General features: G+C 39.2%; 1 protein-coding gene across 3 annotated transcripts in view; it reads left to right on the forward strand.

The window, feature by feature from the left end:
• Positions 1–22,299, forward strand: part of LOC139468142 (rab11 family-interacting protein 4-like) — a 403,346-nt gene that overhangs the window by 364,863 nt on the left and 16,184 nt on the right. For all 3 annotated transcript variants that reach the window (XM_071249916.1, XM_071249917.1, XM_071249919.1), the window contains one exon: positions 10,599–10,739. In XM_071249916.1, the coding sequence (XP_071106017.1) occupies positions 10,599–10,739 (141 nt within the window). The remainder of the gene's footprint in view (positions 1–10,598; positions 10,740–22,299) is intronic.

Raw genomic sequence — 22,299 nt, forward strand, 5'->3', positions numbered from 1 at the left:
TTGATGTTGTGCAAAAAATGGAACAACGTGGGGTCTGATCACTTGGTCGATATACCGCTGAGCAGTGACGCCATGTCCCCGACCTTGACCAACATTCAGAAAGCACATGGGTCCAAGTCTCGCATTAAGTCCAATCCCTGCCCATATCATGACGCTAGGTCCACCCCATGGATCCCTTTCCACAACATTTCTGTCAGCGAAACGATCACCACGACGCTGCCAAATTCTGACTCTTCCGTCTGCATGGGAGACACAAAAGCGACTTTCATCAGAGAAGATGACACGCCTCCACTCACAATGATGCCAATTGTGATGACCTAGTGCCGACTAAAGTCGTGCTTGTCGATGCCGTGGTTGGAGAACAGGACGACGTGCTGGTTGGAGACATCTGAGGTTGTTGGAACGGAGACGTCGGATCACAGTGTCCCGGCTAATGTGTTGAATATGTGTTCCTATGGTCTGTCGAGCACTTTCACTAACAGTTAGGAACAGATGTCGCTGGTGTTGACGGGTAATCTGCTGATCTTGTCGAGGTGTGGTGACCCTAGGACGACCGCTCCGAGGAAGGTCATCTGTGGTCTGTGTAGCACTGGATCGATGCAGGAGACGGTAAATTGTGGTTATGTTAACATTGAAATGACAGGCAACATCTTGGACAGACTCTCCAGTTTCCAAACGTCCGATAGCCTGCTTTCTCTGAATTTGAGTTAGGCGTGGCATTGTTGACCAAGGAGTGGTAGGTCCAAGAATCGTCCACAGTTGTATACCCACTACAGTTCGTGACAGTTCGTGCATTTTCGATTTGGCGAGAAATGGGTGCATGATACCAACATATTCATTGAAATAGTGCATTTTGGCGATTCGTTTTTTATGTTGCGTTTTTACTCGGGGCTTCCAAAATGCAACCAAAAATATTGATAACACCATCAGGCTTCACTACATGCTAAAACTCGTATCAATTTATGGTTCCTTGTTTGTTACCTATTTGCTTAAAACCACTTGCGTTTTTTTTGCGTGTGAGTATATATTAGCCATAGTTCACCGTCAATTTTGTCCCAAAGTCGGAGAGGATCTCTAGCCATTCAATGTCAGAATTGCTGGTCGTATTGAACCCAGGTTAAAAAATCACCTTTCCTGCTGTATCAGAGACCATAGTAAAAGCTTCACCCTCTTTGATACCACCATTGTGGAAGAAGGTAGAAGTGTCCTGATGTCAACATATTCACTCCGCCATACTTTTTCCTTGGTTTGTTGTTTGACATGTGCATCAATAACCTCGGAGTTAAAGACTAGGGATTCCCCTGACAGATGATTTTTATTGGTTCACATGTTCGGCATTGACGTGTCACACCTCATTCTGAGAAGACAGACAGGTTAACCCAACATGGCCCGAATGCAGAGCAAGAATGCCTGGGAATGCTAGCAGTGCCAATGCTATGTTATTATTGGCCCCCTATTGCCTTGATTGCCCGAAAAGTGCTAAAAAAAATTGCAGTTACTTTGCTACTGGCACATTTTGGTGATCATGCAAATCTTGATCGGTTTGTTTGGACGTGGTGGAAGCCAAAATGCAAAACAGTATTGACAATCATTTGTAATTGAATATTTTAACTCACCGTTCACTGTTGCAGTTGGGATGATGGGGATCCTGTTAATTTCCCTTGGGGATGAGGGGCTTGTTCGGCCCCTCTGACCAAATGATGGTTGATGGCAGCTCTTCTTTTTGCGGGCATAGCTATTATCAACGATTTCATGTGAGATGATTGTGTGACATGTCAACTAATTTAGACTAAAAATTGATGATTGTTATAATTGAAGAAAGAAGATGAAAGACTGTGATGAGTGATGAGTAAGAGACAGTGACATAATTCAAGAAGCAGTGATAGTGAGTGAGTAAGTGAGTATGGTGTTACGCCGCTTTTAGCAATATTTCAGCAATATCACAGAGGGGGACACCAGAAATGGGCTTCACACATTGTATCCATGTCGGGAATCGAACCCAGGTCTCCGGCGTCACGAGCGAACGCTTTAACCAATAGGCTACCCGACCGCCCCAGAAGCAGTGATAACGTCACCATGAGATGGTACTTAACTTCTAGGAAAATGCGCCTGCAATTATGCAACACTAGTTGCAAGTACTAAATGTAATAATGATGGGGACCGATCAAATGAGTGCTATTTAGACCCGTTAATCTGACAGTCTCGCTCTCAGACTGCGACACACCTAATTTTCAATGAATTGCTGAAATCACACATTAATCAGACACTGATCAGCATACTTCGTCATCTGCCCGAGAGTACACAGCACGATGTTTTGATGTGAGACAGGTTGGCTAGGAGCTGCATATTACAATGGCTACAGAGAAATTTGATTAACAAGAAACAATTAATCCTTTATATAAACTAAACAACATTAATCACATGTCTAGATTACCTCAATGTCATTAAAATCATCTCTAAGTTCTCACTACCGCTGAGGACATCCCATTTACAGGTCTCATCAGAATGACATTTAGCGAACTTGGTTCAACCAATGAAATGACTAACTGGAAGTCAACATTAGCCAATAAGTAAGCAGCTTTCTTAAGCTTTGCGGCACTAGTTTCAATCTGGTTTCTTCCATTCCAGATTACGCTTTCAAAAAGTATTTTGAATCAGTCATATAGCCTGTAACTGTAGTTTGCCATGCCCTGTGTTAAGCTTTTCGAGGTTGCATGATTCGGAAACATATTCCGTTAACAATATAACATAATAGTATGAATATTTCCCTTTTGATTATTTTATTACAACATACATGTTTCATTATCTATCATGCAGTTGTCCGATTTTTTATTACAAACATTGATACTACTTAATTTTATGCAACCAACCATGTCTGATTAACATGATTTGACTGTATTGTCTCCAAGCCTGCCAAACGTTACCATAGCTCAGGCCACAAGAAAAAAAGACTTGCTGGAAGAGGGGATTGCTGATACTGACTGGCAGGCACCCCCACATTTGGACCAAAGCCTATCTTCCTGGATATGTCTTAAAACAGATTTGTATGTACTAAATTCAACCTAACCCCTAAACCAGAACCAGGGGATGATTGGTAGACGACTTCCTAAATCGACGGTCACTTCCATAATCTGGTAAGCGAAGCTCTGATTAGTCGGATGAAAGGTCGTTCTGACGTGACCCCAAATGGGATATCTTCAGATCTTTGTTTAGCGGTAGCGAGAACTAAGGTCTGATTTTAATGAGATTGGAAGGGAATTTTCACATCAACTGTCTCCAGATTTGAGCAACTGATTGATACGCGAGACTACACAGCTTATCTTGACTGGGGAGGATAGTGACTACATAGTGGCCTCTCAACGTGAAGGCATTTCGAAGGATGATGTTTGTGTGTGACACCAGAACTTGGCTTAACATCAAGCTTGCATTATTTGTCAGCCTGTGCTGGATCCCCAAGCTCTTCAAATTGACACATTATGACAACAGGTACTGGCACAGAAGATGAGCAGTGGATCTGGGACCTGTAACTGTAGTTGATTTTTCCCCTTATCTTCACATGTGCCAGAATGACAAGTTTTGCCATGGCACCATTGAAGGATACTGCTCTGCCCTAACATCGATTTGCCTGCATGACGGACTGTGTATCAAAGATCAACATGTCCTCAACCGGAGATGTTTCCTACTGGGGGATGTCAAAATCCCATGCATGTTCCAAAAATGAAACCTCTTGGTTGTCCTGTCTTCGATCTGGTTACAAATGAACAACCTTCATATTGGACATGGCCACAGTGGCCAGGGTCTCTGAACTTTCATGCTCTCGTCTCGGAAGACATGAGATCGATTACCATCAGAACCTATCCAGAATTTGTGGCTAAGAACCAGTCCACTGCTCTCGTACTTTCAGTGCTCATGAAATCAAAGCATTGTCTACCAACCTCGCTTCATGGAAAATAGTCATTGTGGACCATGTCATCTGCAGTTGTCAGTGCTACTCCACACTATATTTACCATGCTTTTATCTAAGGGACATAGAACCAGATTTGGAGGGTATCAACAGCTTTGGTCAGGTGGTAGCAGCCAAATCGATCATCACCCAGTAGCTACTATGTGGATAATTCAAACATCGACAGCAGTGGAAGGAAAGTGAAGCTTTTGTAACATAAAGTCTACTAGTTTTAGAACAAATCATATGTTAATAGTAAGTAATCATGCTAATTAGTCATAGGAAAAATGACAAGTCCTCTGGAAGTGATTTCATAACTGGAAGTAATGTCATCAGAACCATAAGTAAAGTGATAGGCGTCACGGCCTGGAAGGTCACATGAGGCCAAAGCTGCTTGGGACTGATCGATAATGTCCCAATTGGAGAGTTGGATGGAAATATAACAGTATTTCTATGGAAGTTTATCACATATTTGCATATGTCCTTGGCATTATTCCAAAAGCTAGCCTTTTGAGGTGATTTTAAGATTTTGTGTACCAAATATTGGTCAAAACAACTAGAATGGTAGTTTGGAACAATAGGTACCCCAAAAAAATACTGGATTTAAGGAAAAGACCACTTTGAATTGGAATCATTGAATTTTGTTTACGTTTCTTTTAAAATTCAGTTGACTGTTACCTATCCATGTAATACTTGATGTCAGAAGCCACCTATCTGCTAGCTTTGATGTGATCGAGGATGTCGCCCAGGAAACTGGAAAATTGAATGACCATATGCAGCAGAGGTGTATAAATTACCTTTGGATTAGACATATTCACATACTGACTGAATCACATGCTCTACAATGATACAAAAATATCTAAATTTGGTGGATTTTTCATTGAGGTATCCTAGATTGAAATTTACCGTTACTTACAAAAGTATGGCTTATTGAAAATGGCTACGGTTTCTGCATCAGTGCAATATGCACAGGTCATATTGAAAAACATAATACAGGCAATGTGGTCATGCCAAAAGATATTGAAAATATTATCAACCATGACAATACCCTGAAGTTTGCATACAATTTGTATTCAAAGAATTGGCAACACTCAACAAAACATACTGCCAACATTCTGTCAAATAAACATCTTGTTTGGATAGAAATATATAGTACATTGATTCCTTCAAAATTGATCAATGCATCTCCATATTAATTTTGGGAAGATATTCATTAATAAAACTGTACTAATCTTAACTACGATGACTACTGTAACTATGAGGACATCCTGCCGATCATTTCACGATTTTTGGAACTTCCACGTTGGTTGCAAAATGTAAATTGTTGGGTCATGTGGAATTTGGAATCTGTTCAAAGAACACCCTATGATGCCTAAATTGTAATAAAAGCCCTAGATGTATTCAGTAAATAAACTGGGGAAAATGTTTAAATGAAATTTTAAACTTGGAGACCCTGTCAGTAAAAAAATGGAAGTAACCTGTTCGAAATCGGTACACCATGTAACTGAAATCTGTGACAACCAGGATTATTTCAAATGTGTGTATATTACTGGATAATGAGCTATTTTACAGTTAACTACTTTTACATTAATATCCATGTACTTCTAGAAAGTAGTCAAATGTAACAAATGATTTATTTGGGATTGCACTTTCTTTGTAAAGTACAGATTCCCATACTTTTTTGGGTTGAGTCCCGTCCGGGATTCAAACCCACACTGCCAGAGTGAGGGACCTAATCGCCAGCACACAAAGTCAGTGATCTGACCCAATCAGCCACCAAGGCTTCCACAATAATGAAAGTCAGACAACTGGTAGTATAGATCACATACTTTGTGTACCCCTCTCACAAGTGTAAATTGGCACAGCTCCCATGGCTGAAAGCTATGAACACTCAATGCCATTTAGAAAGTGGTCAAATGTAACAAATGTTTTTATTAAAGTAAAGACGTAGTGTAAAGCACTTTCATTGAAAAAACACATGAACATTCAGCATTATCGCTGACAAACCTTTCAAATTTGTGACTGTTCAGATCACTGCATCCTGGTCTTAACTTGCTGTCGATTATCTGATTTCAGCATGAACCAATATTTTAAAATATGTTGGGAATTTCTGATTTACTACAGTTATATACATGTATTTAAACCAAGACATGAATGGCTTCTCTCAATCAATCAATCTTTATTCATGGTACATTGTCTGGGGCGTGTTACAAATTCATAAATTTTCTTAGTTTCATAGCATGATGAATGAAAATTGATAAATTGTGTATAATCACAAGTCATTAATTTACAAAATTTATTACCGTTTGGGTTGTGTCAGAAATAGTTGTTTAGATATTTTGCCCTTAAATCATAATACACTGGACATACAACATAAAAAATTATATTCATCTTCAATACAATCAGTTTTACAAATCCTACAAAGTCCATGTTCTCTTGCAATACCTACATATCTGCCTGTTTCAATAAATATATCACAGATCTCTCAAAGTAGAATCTAGTACATTCCAGGTGGAGACTGTAGACGGTAAAAATGATTTTTTAAATAATTCATTTCGGCATATAGGCTCATAGTTTTCTTAAGTGTTACGTGTTGCCTAATGTGGACAATCCAAAGTTTTTACAGGTACCATAACACATTAATAATTTGGCATTGTCCCACTTTTCATTTGATAAAATGTGCATAATTTGTGAAAGTGACATCTTTTAGCCAAGGGGGATAGACAGGTTTCGTTATATAATTTTATATGACTTTTGCCCCTCACGGCACCACATATTGTCATGAGTGCATCTAGATGTAACATTTCTTGGGACAATTCTTGACCCTTGGTGCAGTTATTCCATATATGGTCACAGTAATCAAACAAGGGTAATATGAATGAACAATAGAGGGTATGTAACATTGTAGACTGTGTCTGTCCAAACAATATTTCAGACTACGAAAGCAATTTATCAATGGGCTAACTTTAGCAGTTAGAGTTTTCAATATGGCTATGCCAATGCCCATCACTTTGTAAAGTTAGCCCAAGGTGTTTGTGGCTATTAACATTTTTTATTATTCATAAACAGATCAGGCAGGATAGTGACTTTACTTTTTCTTGAAAATTGAATTGCTTCTGTTTTATCGGGATTATATTTTACTTCCCAAGTTTTAGCCCATTGAGAAATACATTTGAAATCAGGATTGATTGAAATACTTGTTTACATTGTATCATCAACAATGACATGTAGCAATGTATCATCAGCAAACAATTTTACATTACATTGAATATTACAGACAATATCATTGATGAATACTAAAAATAATAAGGGTCCTAACACTGAACCTTGAGGAACACCGGCAAGAACATGTTTAACATTCGATTTGTGTCCATTAATAACTGTATATTGCTTTCTAACAGTTAAATAACTTTGGAACCATTTTAAGAGAGTCCCTTTTATCCAATACTGGCTTAATTTATGTTACAAACCTTTGTGCCAAACACGATCGAAAGCTTTACTAATGTCACAGAATATTGCCATATCTTCCTTTCAATCATCTAAGGCATTACCTGTGAAATCATAAAGAATGGTTAGTTGGTAAGCAATTGAGTCAGCGGGGGTAAACCCAGATTGCAAACTAGAAATAACTTTATTTTCTAAGAAATGATTGTGCACATGTTTTAGGACACACTTTTCAAATACTTGCGATGGCAAACTTGTGAGCACGATCAGTCTGTAATTACAACAAGAATGGATGTCATTTTTCTTATGGTATTAGGATTCCATGGCATAGAAAAGATATGTTGGGACAGAGATAAATTAAATAACAATAAAAGTAGTTTTGATAAAACAATAGCCAAGGTCTTTAATATACAATTACGTATCATATCAGGGCCAGTAGATTTCGATACGTCAAGTGACAGTAAAGCATTCTCTACTTCTTTCTCTTGCTCTCGGGGATAAACATTAACAGAAAATGTGTTATCATCAATGATGTCATCTAAGCCTGGAACTGAGGCTTGATCTACGAAATAATCATTAAGAACATTAGCTTTATCAATATCGTCCTCATGTAGCATTCCATCCTGTTCTATGGGGGGAAACTGGTTACTACGTTTTCTTGATGTTTGAAGATAGTTTTTAACTAGTCGCCACCACGTGTTCTTACCTGGTGTAGTATTTACAATATCAATTTTGGAATTAAATTCAGATTTGCATTTTTGAATTTCAGAGATTAATAAATTAGGCATATTTCTGAACTGCTCCCAGTGAGCTGCTACATTTGTGCATTTTGCCTACTTGTGAATCCTCTTCCGCTTCCTCATCAATTTTCGAACATGTCTGTTTATCCAGGGTACATTTGTTGGGCAAATTTGTACTCTCTTGTTTGGTATACACTGTTAATATATTGTCTTAACTGTTTCAGTAATATTATCGGTAATAGCATTTATATCATCATAAGCAAACAAGGATTCCCAATCTATATTATTGCTAAATTCTATGAGTTGTTGTGTATTAATGCCATTGTAATCATAGATAGTCCTGGCAGTTCTAAGTCAGTTCTGCGCAGTAAGTGTTAAGTATCCCTAACATATACTGCAACTCCACCTCCTCTAGTGGGGCGGTCCTTGCGTAAAGGCAGATGATAACCAGGTAGTGATGTGTCCTTGTCCCTAATGCCACTAAGCAACCCTGTTTCGGAAACACATACAATATCATAGTCGTGAAGTTCAGCATTGATTAAATCGATTTTACCTTGTAAGCTACATACATTGATAGGAACAATATTTAAGTCTGAATACTCAGGTCCTGGATAGGGATTTATATCTCCACAACATAATAATAATAGTAGTAACGCCAACTGGATACCTCTGATGCCAAAAGTACAACATAACAAAATGAGAATATAAGTATTGCCATCCAATGCACATTTAGTATTACTGAGTACCTTCAGATGAAATGCCCCAATTCTTTGATGATATTGTGCGATATCAACTCCCATGAGAGATTATGTCATAGAGATTATGTTTGTCTGAAAAAAGGACTGAGGGCGAGGTGGCAATGATAACGACAATATTCTGCGAAAATAACTAAGGCCTGATTATCTGGTATAACTTAAATGCACCAACTTGGCATGTTTCAAAGGGGTGGGGGACCCAGTAGGAATAAGTTCATAAATTAATAAGTTAATAAGTATTTGCCTATGAACCATTTTAAAGAGGAAGTAAAAAAAACAAAAAAACACTAGTGAGTGGTAATGGGGTATGACTTAAATATGTTAACTTGCAAGTTACAAAGGGGGGGGGGGGGGGGGGTAATCCAGTAGGAATGAGTTCTTAAGTTAATAAGTATTTGTCTATAAACCATTTTAGAGGGGAAGTAAGAAAAAACAAAACACTAGTGGGTGGTAATGGGGTACATGTATAACTTAAATACACCAACTTGGCCTAAGAACAGAAAACCAAACAAACGATTATCGTCACATTATTATCATGACTATACATAACACTGCAAGTCATGAGGTCCATTTCAAGGGTACATGAAAATATACAATCAACTTCCTGCATCAAAGTTGTATGAAAGGTGGTTCGGCAAAGGTGAAAAGTTCTTTACATTTGTGACTACATATATCAGCAGCCATATCACCTTACAGCGAGGTGAATGTTTTCAGTCTCTGTCTCCACACGTGGAGCATGGGATCAGTGTGACCCACTCACTCACATAACACTGATGACGAAACACCAGCTCATAGGCTCACATATATGTAGTTTACAATAACAACGAGCGAGAGTGTGTTGTGATATGGTCACATGACTCCTTGTCACTTGAATGTTATTGTGTTGTTTCTTTTGTTGATAATTAGCCATAAGGGTTTCATCTCGATTAGGCAATGAATTGTCTTTAGAGTAGCCTTCCTTACTTTAAACATAGAAACATTTGGTCGAATTATGTTTTTTCATTTTCCAGCGAGAAACAGGTTGTATTAACAAGTTAACTACTAACAACATATTTGAGAAGTTTAATTACTAGAAAAACAGTTTTGACATGTTTCCAACAATTGTTTAAAAAAAAAAGCAATACATGCACTTTCTGTTCAGGGACCCATATGTCCCACAGACCCATATGTCCCTTAGACTTTTCCAAATAACATTAATAGCTAAACAACAGAATGACATTGGGGAACAGTTTATGAGTTTGATTTAACTTCTTCAAAGTAGTCAATGTTGTTACTAAGGAATATGTTAGCTTTATTTTATCACTTGTACTGAGGTAAATATTAACCAAAAGCAAGTGAAACTATATTACAAGTTATTTATAAGTTCATAAGTACCAGGGTATTCTTAAGTAATTAGAAATAAATATTTTTTTAAGTAATTGCAAGGAATCCATAAGTAATTATAAGTACTAAGTTAGGATTGTTGAACTAGTAGGTAATTATTTTATATGATATCTAGGCAAATTTAATAGACATATTAACTGTATCACCTGAAGGATTACTTTTCCATGAGGTCCAATTTCATGCAAGCAATTTGTACGATATGCTGAACTATTGCATGCTACGAGTGTTTCAAAATATAGTATTTGTAAAAGCTGCAATTTCTTTTCTCAATATTGTCAGCAACACAATTCTAGGCTCTGCGTATAATTTCACACACTGCATACACTGTTGTAGGAGAACAAGATTCTGAAAGACTCCAATGAAGACTTAAATGCTCAGCTGCTAACTCGATGTATGGAGGAGGGCAGGTCATTGCTGCGAGACACAAGTGGAACAACCCTTGCGGAGGAACTAGAGCACCTGACTAAAGAAGAGGTAATGTGTTTTTGGTAATGTACTAGACATTCGCACCCATGATTCATTCTAAGACCAGGAATTTTCCAGATGCTTTTAGCTCTGAAACCTCTGTATTTCATAAGACCTTCTTTCAAGATAACCTGTCCATATTTGATTGACTCTCAGATTTCTTCTATTTTGGCACTCTGTGGCATGATATCTCCTTGTTCTTTTGATTAGAATATTGCAGATGAAGATTTTAGAAAGCAGGTAAGAAATTGCTACTAACCTCACATATGCTCTTAACATAAGGGTATATACACTACAGCTGTTCCGACTCCCTTCACAAATACCCAAGACTAAACATAACTCTCAATCATTACAAACAGACTGACCTGTTCTAGCCCATGTTAATCCAGTTGTATTAGAGCCATTCAGAGCTCATGCTGAATGAATTCTGTTTAAAAAACATAAACTTTAAAACCATGATCTCATTTCATCAACTTGAAATAAGATAATAATACATTTTTGTTAAAGCAACTCTATGTAAATGAGGATGCTTTTCAAACTCTGAATTTGACCGCTGCCATCACATTTTGTTTTTGAAACCATGCTGTGCTTGGCTATCATAACATGAAGATTATCATGATCCTGCTATGATAGTATGCAGTGTACTTTATCTTTGATACCCATAACAGAGTGGAAACATCCGCACAAACACAACTTGGACCTGTCTGCGATTCAGAGTTAGCTGCTCTAAATTCCTTCTTGCTTTGGTCACCATTTTGTGTTAGTTGTACATTTTGTCCATCTGAGATATCCTTGACACAAATGATAACTATATGGTTTTTTTGCTGTTTGAATATGATGTCATCTAAATTATTATTAAACAAATGGTACCTTTTGTAGAGTCACGATGGTCCAGATTTAACTTTGTCACATCAAAAACAAACAAGTACCGCATTCAAGCTTCTGTTTTTACTTCCGCCCCACATGGCGTACAGACCTTCTGCGCATGCCCGCAGCCAATAATAAACTGGGTACACATCCGTTCTTAGAATCCGGAGGATACCGACAATAACCAGACAATAACCAGAGTCGGTGTTAACATAGCTTGTACTGTATACACTACATCCCTTCCTTCTTATAAAAAAACTTTAATTATTTATTAACTATCAACTAAAGCCTTATTACTCTCGTACCGTATAATTTCAAACTTCCCATGACTGATGTCATTTATCAATAATAATATTAATAATAATAATAATAATAATAATAAGACAACTAAATCTGTATACTTCAATGACACTCATTATTATGCCATTGAAATACTAATTTGAATCTCATGAGAAGATTTCTCATTATTAATAAACTCAAAACACCTCATAGTCCACACTCCCAGTCAAGTAAATGAAATATTCTTGTATTCAGAACTAAACTGTCACTTGGGAGTTCACATAAATCACAATGTTCGTATGAGTCACTGGTCATCAACATGATCATACAGATCCACAAAGTTCACACTCGGTTTCTCCAATGGAAGAAATACACATCTCAAATATTAGCAAATTTACAGTCAATGAAACCAAGCACATAATCTTTGTACTTGACTGGCTCATGTCTGCTCCTCACAGGCCTCATCGCAACATCACCATGCTCAAGTGATGTCTGATCACCCGACACAGGTATCATAGTTGTAGTAGACGCATCTAGCACCCCCTGACACTGAGAATCACACGTCAAGTCTGTCACAGGGGGTGACATACTTGCATCACTGCCAGACACACTATTAGGCTTGTCAAAATACTTTTTGACATGAGACACATTCCTTCTGTATTGCACCCCGTCAGATTCAAGTGCAACAGAATTGCCAAATTTACTCAACACATTAAAGGGCGTAGATCGATATGAAGTGGAGAACTTATTTTCCCTCTGCTGCTGAAGAAGAACTTTATCACCAACTTCAATATCTGTGTCTCTAGCATGTCGCCTCTGGTCACCATAAACCTTCCATGTCTCTTTCTGTTCAGAATCATGGTCTCTAACGACTGTATCATCCACCCAAAAATCATGTAGCTCTGGCAACTTCATCCTAATTGCCTGACCAAACAATAACTCTGAGGAGTGCTACAATACATGATCAGGAAGTGGTTCAACTTGGGTTTCCTGTTCTTATCCTCAGCTTGAGCAATCTGAAGTCTCTTGAGAATGGACCGGTTCTGCCGACCTCACCATTAGCCTGTGGCCAGTAGGGCGTCAATGTATTGTGTATGATTCCCTGCTGAGTCATATAATCTCGGAATGCTTGACTGACAAATTGAGGACCATTATCTGTCTTCAAGGTTAGAGGTAATCCGTGAGTAAGGAAGATCTGAGACAAACATCCAATGATTGCGTCTGCAGTGGTGTTCTTCAAAACATCAATTTCAAAGTATCGGCTGTAATAGTCAATAACGACAAACACTTAGTCGCCAGATGGAAGCGGACCCATGAGATCAGCAGCAAGGTGTTGCCATGGCGACGTTGGTAATGGAGTTCTATACATAGGCGTAGGATTAGTAGACTGTGATACTAACTGACACCCATGACAAGTTTTGCAATATTTCTCCACATCTCCATCAATACCAGGCCACCACAAATTGGTTCGTAGTCTCTGCTTCATACGGACGATACCAGGATGTCCTTCATGTGCCAACCGAAGAACACTGTCACGAAGACTACAAGGAATCACTAGTCTTGTCCCTCGTAACACTACTTTACCTATAGCCGAGAGTTTGTTTCAGACCGGTAAGTATTTCACATGAGGTAGAGTATGCCACTTGCCAGACAGTAAACAACTCCTAATGTCACCCATCTCTGTGTCGGTGTCGGAAGCCAGGGGTCCGGAAACTGTCATATGCGCCGGACATGTCCGATTGGGAATCTCAAATGTCCGGTTTAAAATATTGCTTACCGGACATTTAAATTTTTCTGTCCGGACATTCTTAAATTTTGACCGGACATGATCAAGAATTAGGACTGAGCAGTTTCTGTCTGCAGTTGTAACACAATGAAGATTATCTACACTGACAAGCTTTGTTTGTTTTGATTGCTGTAAATACATCGTACCGACAATGATAGTCCAATCAGTCAATCACTGTAATAGGCAATAAACTGAGTTGACACTGATTAATCGAGGATTTATTACTGAGAACATCTTGTTAATTTGCGTGAAAGGTGTTTACAACTGTACATAAATACCTTGCAACATCGATGTACCTCATTATCCTCACAATGCTACGATACGTAACCTCAGACAAGAAGCGAAAGCGTGACGACAGCCAGTCGACCGATGCAGATCAGTCAAGCGGATCTGCCAAACCCTCAAAGTCTGAATGATCATTTTGTAAGTCGTGGCTAACGACTTTCACTTGGTTGACATACAATGAGGATTTGCAGATTTTATTGTTTTCAGTAGCTAGTCGTATATTGAATCTTGATTGACCGCCATTTTGCTTACTGTGCCGATCGATATCCAATTTTTTTATTGTCAATAATTAAGTACAGATGAAAAAGTATTCAAATAACTATTGCTATCAACGATAGTTTAGGATTTATGATTATATTATCTGTCTTGTTTTTAAATAATCTTTAGTTTAAAAAAAAACTTTTCCAATGAGGTCACGTGATAACCAAATATGGGATAATAGTCTCAATCCAAATGTTACAATGCGTAAACTTGAGCAGACTCATGAATATTAATTAGACCGTTCCCAATGTTAACAGATCGTTATTATAACAGAAACAAACGTATGTTTTCCATATATATCTAAAATGATATTATTTGTTATTAATTGTCCGGTGAATTAAACAATTTAAATTGAAACAATTCATAATTCATCATATTATGAATACGTAACAACTTGTAATTTGTGTGTAAAAAGTCGTACTAAAATACACTGTTTGAAGGGGGCGTGGCATAAATGTAAATGTCCGATTGGGATTTTAAATTTTCCGGACCCCTGTCGGAAGCCATCTCTACCTCCCTCGTCGTCAGAGCCATAGGAGTAGACTCAACAGCTACAAATCTAATATACTGTTCAGCATCTGGAGATCCACATGTCATGTCAGTTGACAAGTCCATGTCTTCACACAACAACCTCGACAAACAATCAGCAATATTGTTACTGCCCTTGATATACTTCACAGTATAGTCATAAGGTTGCATTCTCAAAGCCCAACGTTCAATCCTCGCGGAGGGCTTCGAATGAGGCTAAAAAATGAACTCCAGAGGTTTGTGAATAGGTTCTCCGTCTGAGAATACCGTTTTTCTATATCTGTTAAACTCTTACTGGCATAACAAATCACCCTGTGCACACCTGATTGCTCCTGTACCAATACAGCACCAAGGCCAACAGGACTTGCGTCCGCGATAACCTGTGTAACAGCATTCTTGTCAAAGTATGCAAGTACATCCTCACTAGCCATACACTGTTTCAATTTTTCAAAAGCTTGTTGCTGTTCAATGCCCCACACAAAAGGTACTGACTTCCGAGTCAACCGACGTAATGGTTCTGTGAGTGTCGCCAAGTTCTCGATGAATCCCCCATTGAAGTTAACAAGACCAAGGAAACTCCTCACTTCTCTGGCATCACCTGGTTCTCTAGTATCTAACACAGCCTTCACCTTAGCCTCTGCTGGACTCAATCCCTTTGCTGACAACACATGACCTAGAAACTCTAGTTTCTCCATTCGGAACTGACACTTGTCAGGATTCGGAGTTGGACCTTTCTCTCTTATGACAGTCAAGACTTTGGCCATTCCTCAGTGATGAGGAGCATGAGTTCCATGAACAATAACATCATCCATGATATTATGAACACCTTCACACTCGTGAAGTATCTGCTGAAGAATCTTTTGGTACATTTCCGGAGCACAACAAATACCAAACATAAGTGTCTTGTATCTGTAAAGGCCCTTGTGTGTACTGAAAGTAGTAATATGTCGTGATTCGGGGGAAAGTTCAATCTGATGATAAGCCCACTTCACATCCAACTTACTGAACACAGTACTGTGATTAAGGTTCTGTAAGACATCATCAATGGTGGGAATCGGATGCTGTTCGCGGCGAACTGCCCTATTAGCCATTCTCATGTCCACGCATACACGAATGTCTATGCCTCCTGGTTTAGGTACTATAACTAACGGCGATACCCAATCGCTAGGACCATGGACCTTCTCAATAATATCAAGTTGTTCCAATTCATCTAACTTTTTACTGTCTGTCTCTCAAGTGATATGGAACATTCCATAAAGGCTGTATCACAGGTTCAACCATGTGATCAATAGGTATCTTTAACTGATAGTCTTTCAACTTCCCAAAACCCTGGAAACAATCTGGAAAGTCTTTCACTAAGTTCCGAGGCTGGCAAACAACATTATTCACATTTGGCCCAAGAGCCAAAATTCCCAATTGCAATGATACCTCACGATTCTAAAGTGGAGGCCCATCTCTATCCATAACCACAAACTCATCTCCAACTGAAATATTTCTTGCAAAATACTACACCTCTATCACATCATTGCCATAAATTCCTGTTTATGCCGAAAACCACACTATAAATTTTTATAAATTTTCAACAGACGTCCACTACACTGCCAAAATATCAATAGTTGTGAGGAAAACCCTATCACTTGCCATGGACGCTACCACGCATGCCCAAGGCGGGAATCTAGTCACTTCTTTTATTGTGTGTCCTGATGACAACAAGGAAAAATATTTTGGTTGCACATCAGTACACGTGATTAAGTTCCACACTACATAGCACATTGATCTTCAAGAATCACAGTCTGCAAGCAGTGAACAGTTCTACTATAACGGGGGTATAAGAAGATCGGACGATCTCGTATGTAATAAGTTTATGGGAAGTGTTGTGGGATGAGATCCTCATCTCAAAAACAGACACCCGTCTGTTCGGGCTGTGGCCAACACCAAGTCCCTGGTGACCCTCACCCCAGATGTCTTGCTTGCAAGAAAAGCAGCTGCACACAGAAGTCTAGATGCACCTACTGCGAGCCTCTATCAAAAGAAAAATTTGATAAGCTTTCCAAGGCATGGGCCAATAATCCGGACTATAAAAAGTGTACTAGAGCTTCTACTTCTATTAAGAGGAAAGTGATTAAACCATCGGAGGTTTTTAATCACATGGGTGACAAGAGAGTGTCGCGAGAGGATGAGGTTAAAAGACCTTGTGCCTCATCCCACTCACCCAAAGTTAAGGAGCAGATGTATTTTACCGAGTTCGAAGATCTCCTTAACTTACATCCGGCGGCGTTAGGCATAAAAAACAACATCCCACAACACTTCCCATAAAAACGACGTTCCCCCTCAGCCGCGTCACCCCTTTAACTTAAATGAGTTCACAGACAAGATAACTAATTCAATGTCTGTTATGATTGACAATTGAATGCAATCTATGGCTCAAGAAATAGCAGAGCTAAAAGATTCTGTGTCTCAAACCCGGCATGGCCAATCAAGGGTTGATAATGAATTTAGACAAAGATCTAAAGCTGTTTATGAGAGCACACCTTCATACAGCAGAAATACGCTCAATCAGATTATGAGGACAATAGGAGAGTCATTCATAGAGACAGAGAGTATCAGAGATTATCTCCCTACCATGAACATCATAGGGCGCACCGTGAATCACGGACAATGCATAGAGATAAACATCAATCTCCCTCTAGCTCCTATGACAAAAGATCTGACATAGACCGTGCATATCAGCTTAGAAAACCTAGGCGTTTGCCTTCCCATACGGTATCTAAATCCAGATCAAGGGACAGAGAAAGCAAGACAAGGATTACGTCACCTTCCTCCACTTATAGAACACGTGACTCCCACTTAGCTTATAGTAGGTCCGGCAGTCGGGATTACGCAACCCCCAGCCATTCGTCTCACCCCCAGCACAATGAGAATAGGGGGTGCGGGCCTTTAGGTCTTACTGACTTTTCAAGCTATGGGGACACTACTATTGATGATGAATTCAGACCTAACAATTATTCTCTTAAAAACATCGTTGCTGAACTTATTGAGCTAATGCCGTCATTTAAACCAGAAAAGGATAAGACTACTAAATCCTTATTAAAACGTGCAGGGTATGAGGAGCCTGGCAGGGAGACTGAAGAACACCATACCCTTCCCCGTCCATCCTATATGGACAACGTTATCAAGAAAACAGAAAATTCTTTGAATTTTACTACGGGCGCTAGCTCAAAATTGTCTACGTACAACAAATATGCGTACAAAATTCATGATGATCCCTTTGCAGAACAGATTAGCATTGATGATGAATACCATGAGTTGGTTAAGAAACCTAACCCCATGATGCGCACAGAAATGTCCAAAATCAAGTACTTAGACAAAATCAACAAACAGATGATGAATGTCAGTTCTTACATTAACTGGTTAGCAGCGGGCATTCGCCACTCTTTACCCTCGTACAACAAGACCACTGATCTACCATTAGATGCTCCCTTGGAGATGTCACATCACGAGGCTCGTTTCATACACAGTTCATTGGACCACATACTGAGGATGCAGGAGGAACTACAAACTTCACAGGTCTGGATGTCAGCACAGTTTCTGACCATGCAAAGAAAACACTTAATACATCAAATTAATCATGCTATACCAGAACCGTTAAAGAATTCATTGATGGCACAGTCTATTACTTCACCTAAGATGTTCAACGGTAGATTGGAATCAGTGAAGGAAGCCATTGCCTCTTCTACCAGTAAGAAATTTCAAGAATCCACCATATCGTTAGCCTCCAGTTTACCCCTTTTTTGGCATATAATCCTTAAGTTTTACTTCACTAGCCAAATATCTAAGGGATGCTAGATACCAGAACCCACCGGTCCCTCTGATGTATACTGGCAGTGATGTGATAGAGGTGTAGTATTTTGCAAGAATTATCAAACAATAGTTATCATTGTGAATAATTCTAAGAAATACCACCTCTATCACATCAGGAATAATCCCTCCCACCTCCCCAAATATCTGCATCTAGTTGATGAGAGTAATGGGTTGAAAAGAAGTGACTAGATAGAGTTTTCCTCACAACTATGGATATGTTGGCAGTGTAGTGGACGTCTGTTGAAAATTTATGAAAACTTATAGTGTGGTTCTCAGCATAAACAGGAATTTTTGGCAATGATGTGATAGAGGTGGTATTTGTTAGAGGTACATCCCCAATGTCAACAGTAATCTTGCCATCATGGAACTCTGAATTCTCACCATCCACAACAAATGCATAACCACTGTCACTACAAATCTCTGTATCTTGTGAAACTTGTCTCACATCATCTCTCTTCCTATCTGTGCGTTTAGACTTCTTATGACCCTTGTCACTGCTTGACTCCTTCATCTTGCATACTGACTCAAAATGTCCAACTTGTTTACATTTGTTACATGTCTTCCCCCGTGCCGGACACTTTAGATCTCTCGCCAAATGTCCCATGTACCCACATCTATAACATGGCCCGTCAGTTTGTCTACCTGACTGGTTCCCTCTCCACTGCTTTCCTGCATCACGTCTCACTGTTCTGTCCTTGACAGTAAGTTTATTCACATCACTCACAACACTCAATAGACTTAGCCTGTTTCTCGGACTCCTCCAGAGCACGGGCTATATCTTTCAACTGTTCGAGTGTAAGGCCTTTCTCCAACAACTTCTTTCTCAAATGATGCGAAGTACATTTCTCGATAAGCTGATCCCGGATTCTTTCATCCACGTCACCAATATTCCCAAAGTTGCAAGATTCGGCTTGCTGTCGCAATCTCGTAATATACTGCACAATTGTCTCAGTTGTAGATTGACACATCGAATGGAAAACATGTCTCTCATATGGCACATTCACATGTGGCTTGAAATATAGGTTAAGAGTCACAACAGTTCTATCGTACGCATTTTCACCAGCCCCTTCCAATTCCAGAGTGAAAAAGATATCCTGCACTGCCAACCCAGCTGTGTGCAATAACAACGCTTTTTGCTGCTCAACATTCTTCACCCCCTTCCCATCGGCATAAAGGTCAAAAGCACGGAGCCACCTTGTCCAGCAGGGTCCCAAACTGGTCGTGTCGGTACAATCAAACGATTGCAAAAGTCCAATGTCGGTTAATTTAACATTCGACATAGCGTACACAACAACACATACCAGGAAAATCCTCGTCGCCAACATGTGGAGTCACGATGGTCCAGATTTAACTTTGTCACATCTAAAACAAACAAGTACCGCATTCAAGCTTCTGTTTTTACTTCCGCCCCACATGGCGTACAGACCTTCTGCGCATGCCCGCAGCCAATAATAAACCGGATACACATCCGTTGTAAGAATCCGGAGGATACCGACAATAACCAGACAATAACCAGAGTCGGTGTTAACATAGCTAGTACTGTATACACTACACCTTTGTTTCATTTTCTTTATTTTACTCGCATTTGTACTTGGTTATGAGAGAGATATTCATGCCTCACGTATGGTTTACCCAAGTGAGATACATGATATCATAGATCATCATGATCTGTGTTGTGCTGTTTGGTATATTTACATGTTTTTAAGCTTGTATGTGGGGTAGTTGTTTTTACTATGGAAAAATATTATTCCTGTTTCTTGGGCTTTTGTCCTAAGTAACCATGTTTTCTTATGGTTTCTGTTTCTAGATTATAAAACAACATGCTTGACACCAACTAGATGGTTTCAGAAGAAGTCACGAGAATGAGACATGGTTGCTATGTTATTTTCTCAAACCATTTCAGGTCAATGACAAGGGATGTTGAGGCCGGACCCCAAGTACCTTCCCTGACTGTGCCTCAACTGTCATTGTGTTGAATGCTGTAGTTTGTCTTCCTGAAATGGATAGCTATGCGCATGTAGCTGCCATGAAATTATTTATTCACATGGTTGAATTAGAACCAAGAACCTTCTGATCTGACATTAGATGCCTTGTCCACATGACCAAAGAGAGTTAACCCATAAGCAAACAAACAAGATACAGATGTTATATCTGGGATGACTCCATGCCCAAGTGTATACTTCCCCTGTCAACAGAAGGCATGCCTTAGCCTGCATAGTAGGGTACTGAGACATATCTTGCTCAATGACATGGTGTGAACATGCTCAGTCACATGTTTGGCTCCAATGTAGCAGCCCTCAAATTTCCAATGACTGTAGACTTTCTGATCCGAGGTCGGACGCCTTGTTCCTATGACCAAAGAGGTTAGCCTGTCAGGAACCTGACAAAGTATGGATGTCAACTGTGGGATGACTCCATACCCTGCTACACACGTCACTTGTTCAGCTCAGATGTAGAGCAGGTGGTGTACTGTTTGTGTTGGTAGCTACTTGAAAGACCCCAGACTCTACTTGATGTTGTTAATGTCAACATCTGACATGAAGCCTGATATGGTGCCTCCGCCATTGTCCTCCTTGCCTCCGCTAGTGCCTGCACATAGTAGTGTCATAGCGACTGATTTACGACACCCATTGTCTGAAGAACATTTAATTGCAAAGGCTCATTACCCTGGAGCCATGACATCTTTATGCCTTGAAACACTTAATTGCTGTTATGTATAAGATGCTTATCCCAGGGGTCCGGAAACCGTCATATGCGCAGGACATGTCCGATTGGGAATCTGAAATGTCCGGTCTAAAATATTGCTTACCGGACATTTTAAAAAGTATTGTCCGGACATTCTTAAATTTTGACCGGACATGATCAACAGTTAGGACTGAGCAATTTCTGTCTGCAGTTGTAACACAATGAAGATTATCTACACTGACAAGCTTTGTTTGTTTTGATTGCTGTAAATACATCGTACCTAGAATGATAGTCCAATCGGTCAATCACTGTAATAGGCAATAAACTGAGTTGACACTGATTAATCGAGCATTTATTACTGAGAACTTCTTGTTAATTTGAGTAAAATGTGTTTACAACTGTACATAAATACCTTGCATCATCGATGTACCTCATTATCCTCACAATGCTACGATACGTAACCTCAGTCAAGAAGCGAAAGCGTGACGACAGCCAGTCGACCGATGCAGATCAGTCAAGCGGATCTGCCAAACCCTCAAAGTCTGAATGATCATTTTGTAAGTCGTGGCTAACGACTTTCACTTGGTTGACATACAATGAGGATTTGCAGATTTTATTGTTTTCAGTAGCTAGTCGTATATTGAATCTTGATTGACCGCCATTTTGCTTTCTGTGACGATCGATATCAAATTTTGTTATGGTCAATAATTAAGTACAGATGAAAAAGTATTCAAATAACTATTGCTATCAACGATATTTTAGGATTTAGGATTATATTGTCTGTCTTGTTTTTGAATAATCTTTAGTTTAAAAAAAAAAAAATTCCCGTGAGGTCACGTGATAACCAAAAATGGGATAATAGTCTCGATCCAAATGTTACAACACGTACACTTGAGCAGACTCATGAATATTAATTAGACCGTTCACAACGTTGACAGATCGTTATTATAACAGAAACAAACGTATGTTTTCCATATATATCTAAAATGATATTATTTGTTATTAATTGTCCGGTGA

The sequence above is a fragment of the Haliotis cracherodii genome, unplaced genomic scaffold (genome assembly GCF_022045235.1).
Source record: "Haliotis cracherodii isolate W230 unplaced genomic scaffold, xgHalCrac1.p SCAF_2, whole genome shotgun sequence".
NCBI classification, from domain to species: domain Eukaryota; kingdom Metazoa; phylum Mollusca; class Gastropoda; order Lepetellida; family Haliotidae; genus Haliotis; species Haliotis cracherodii.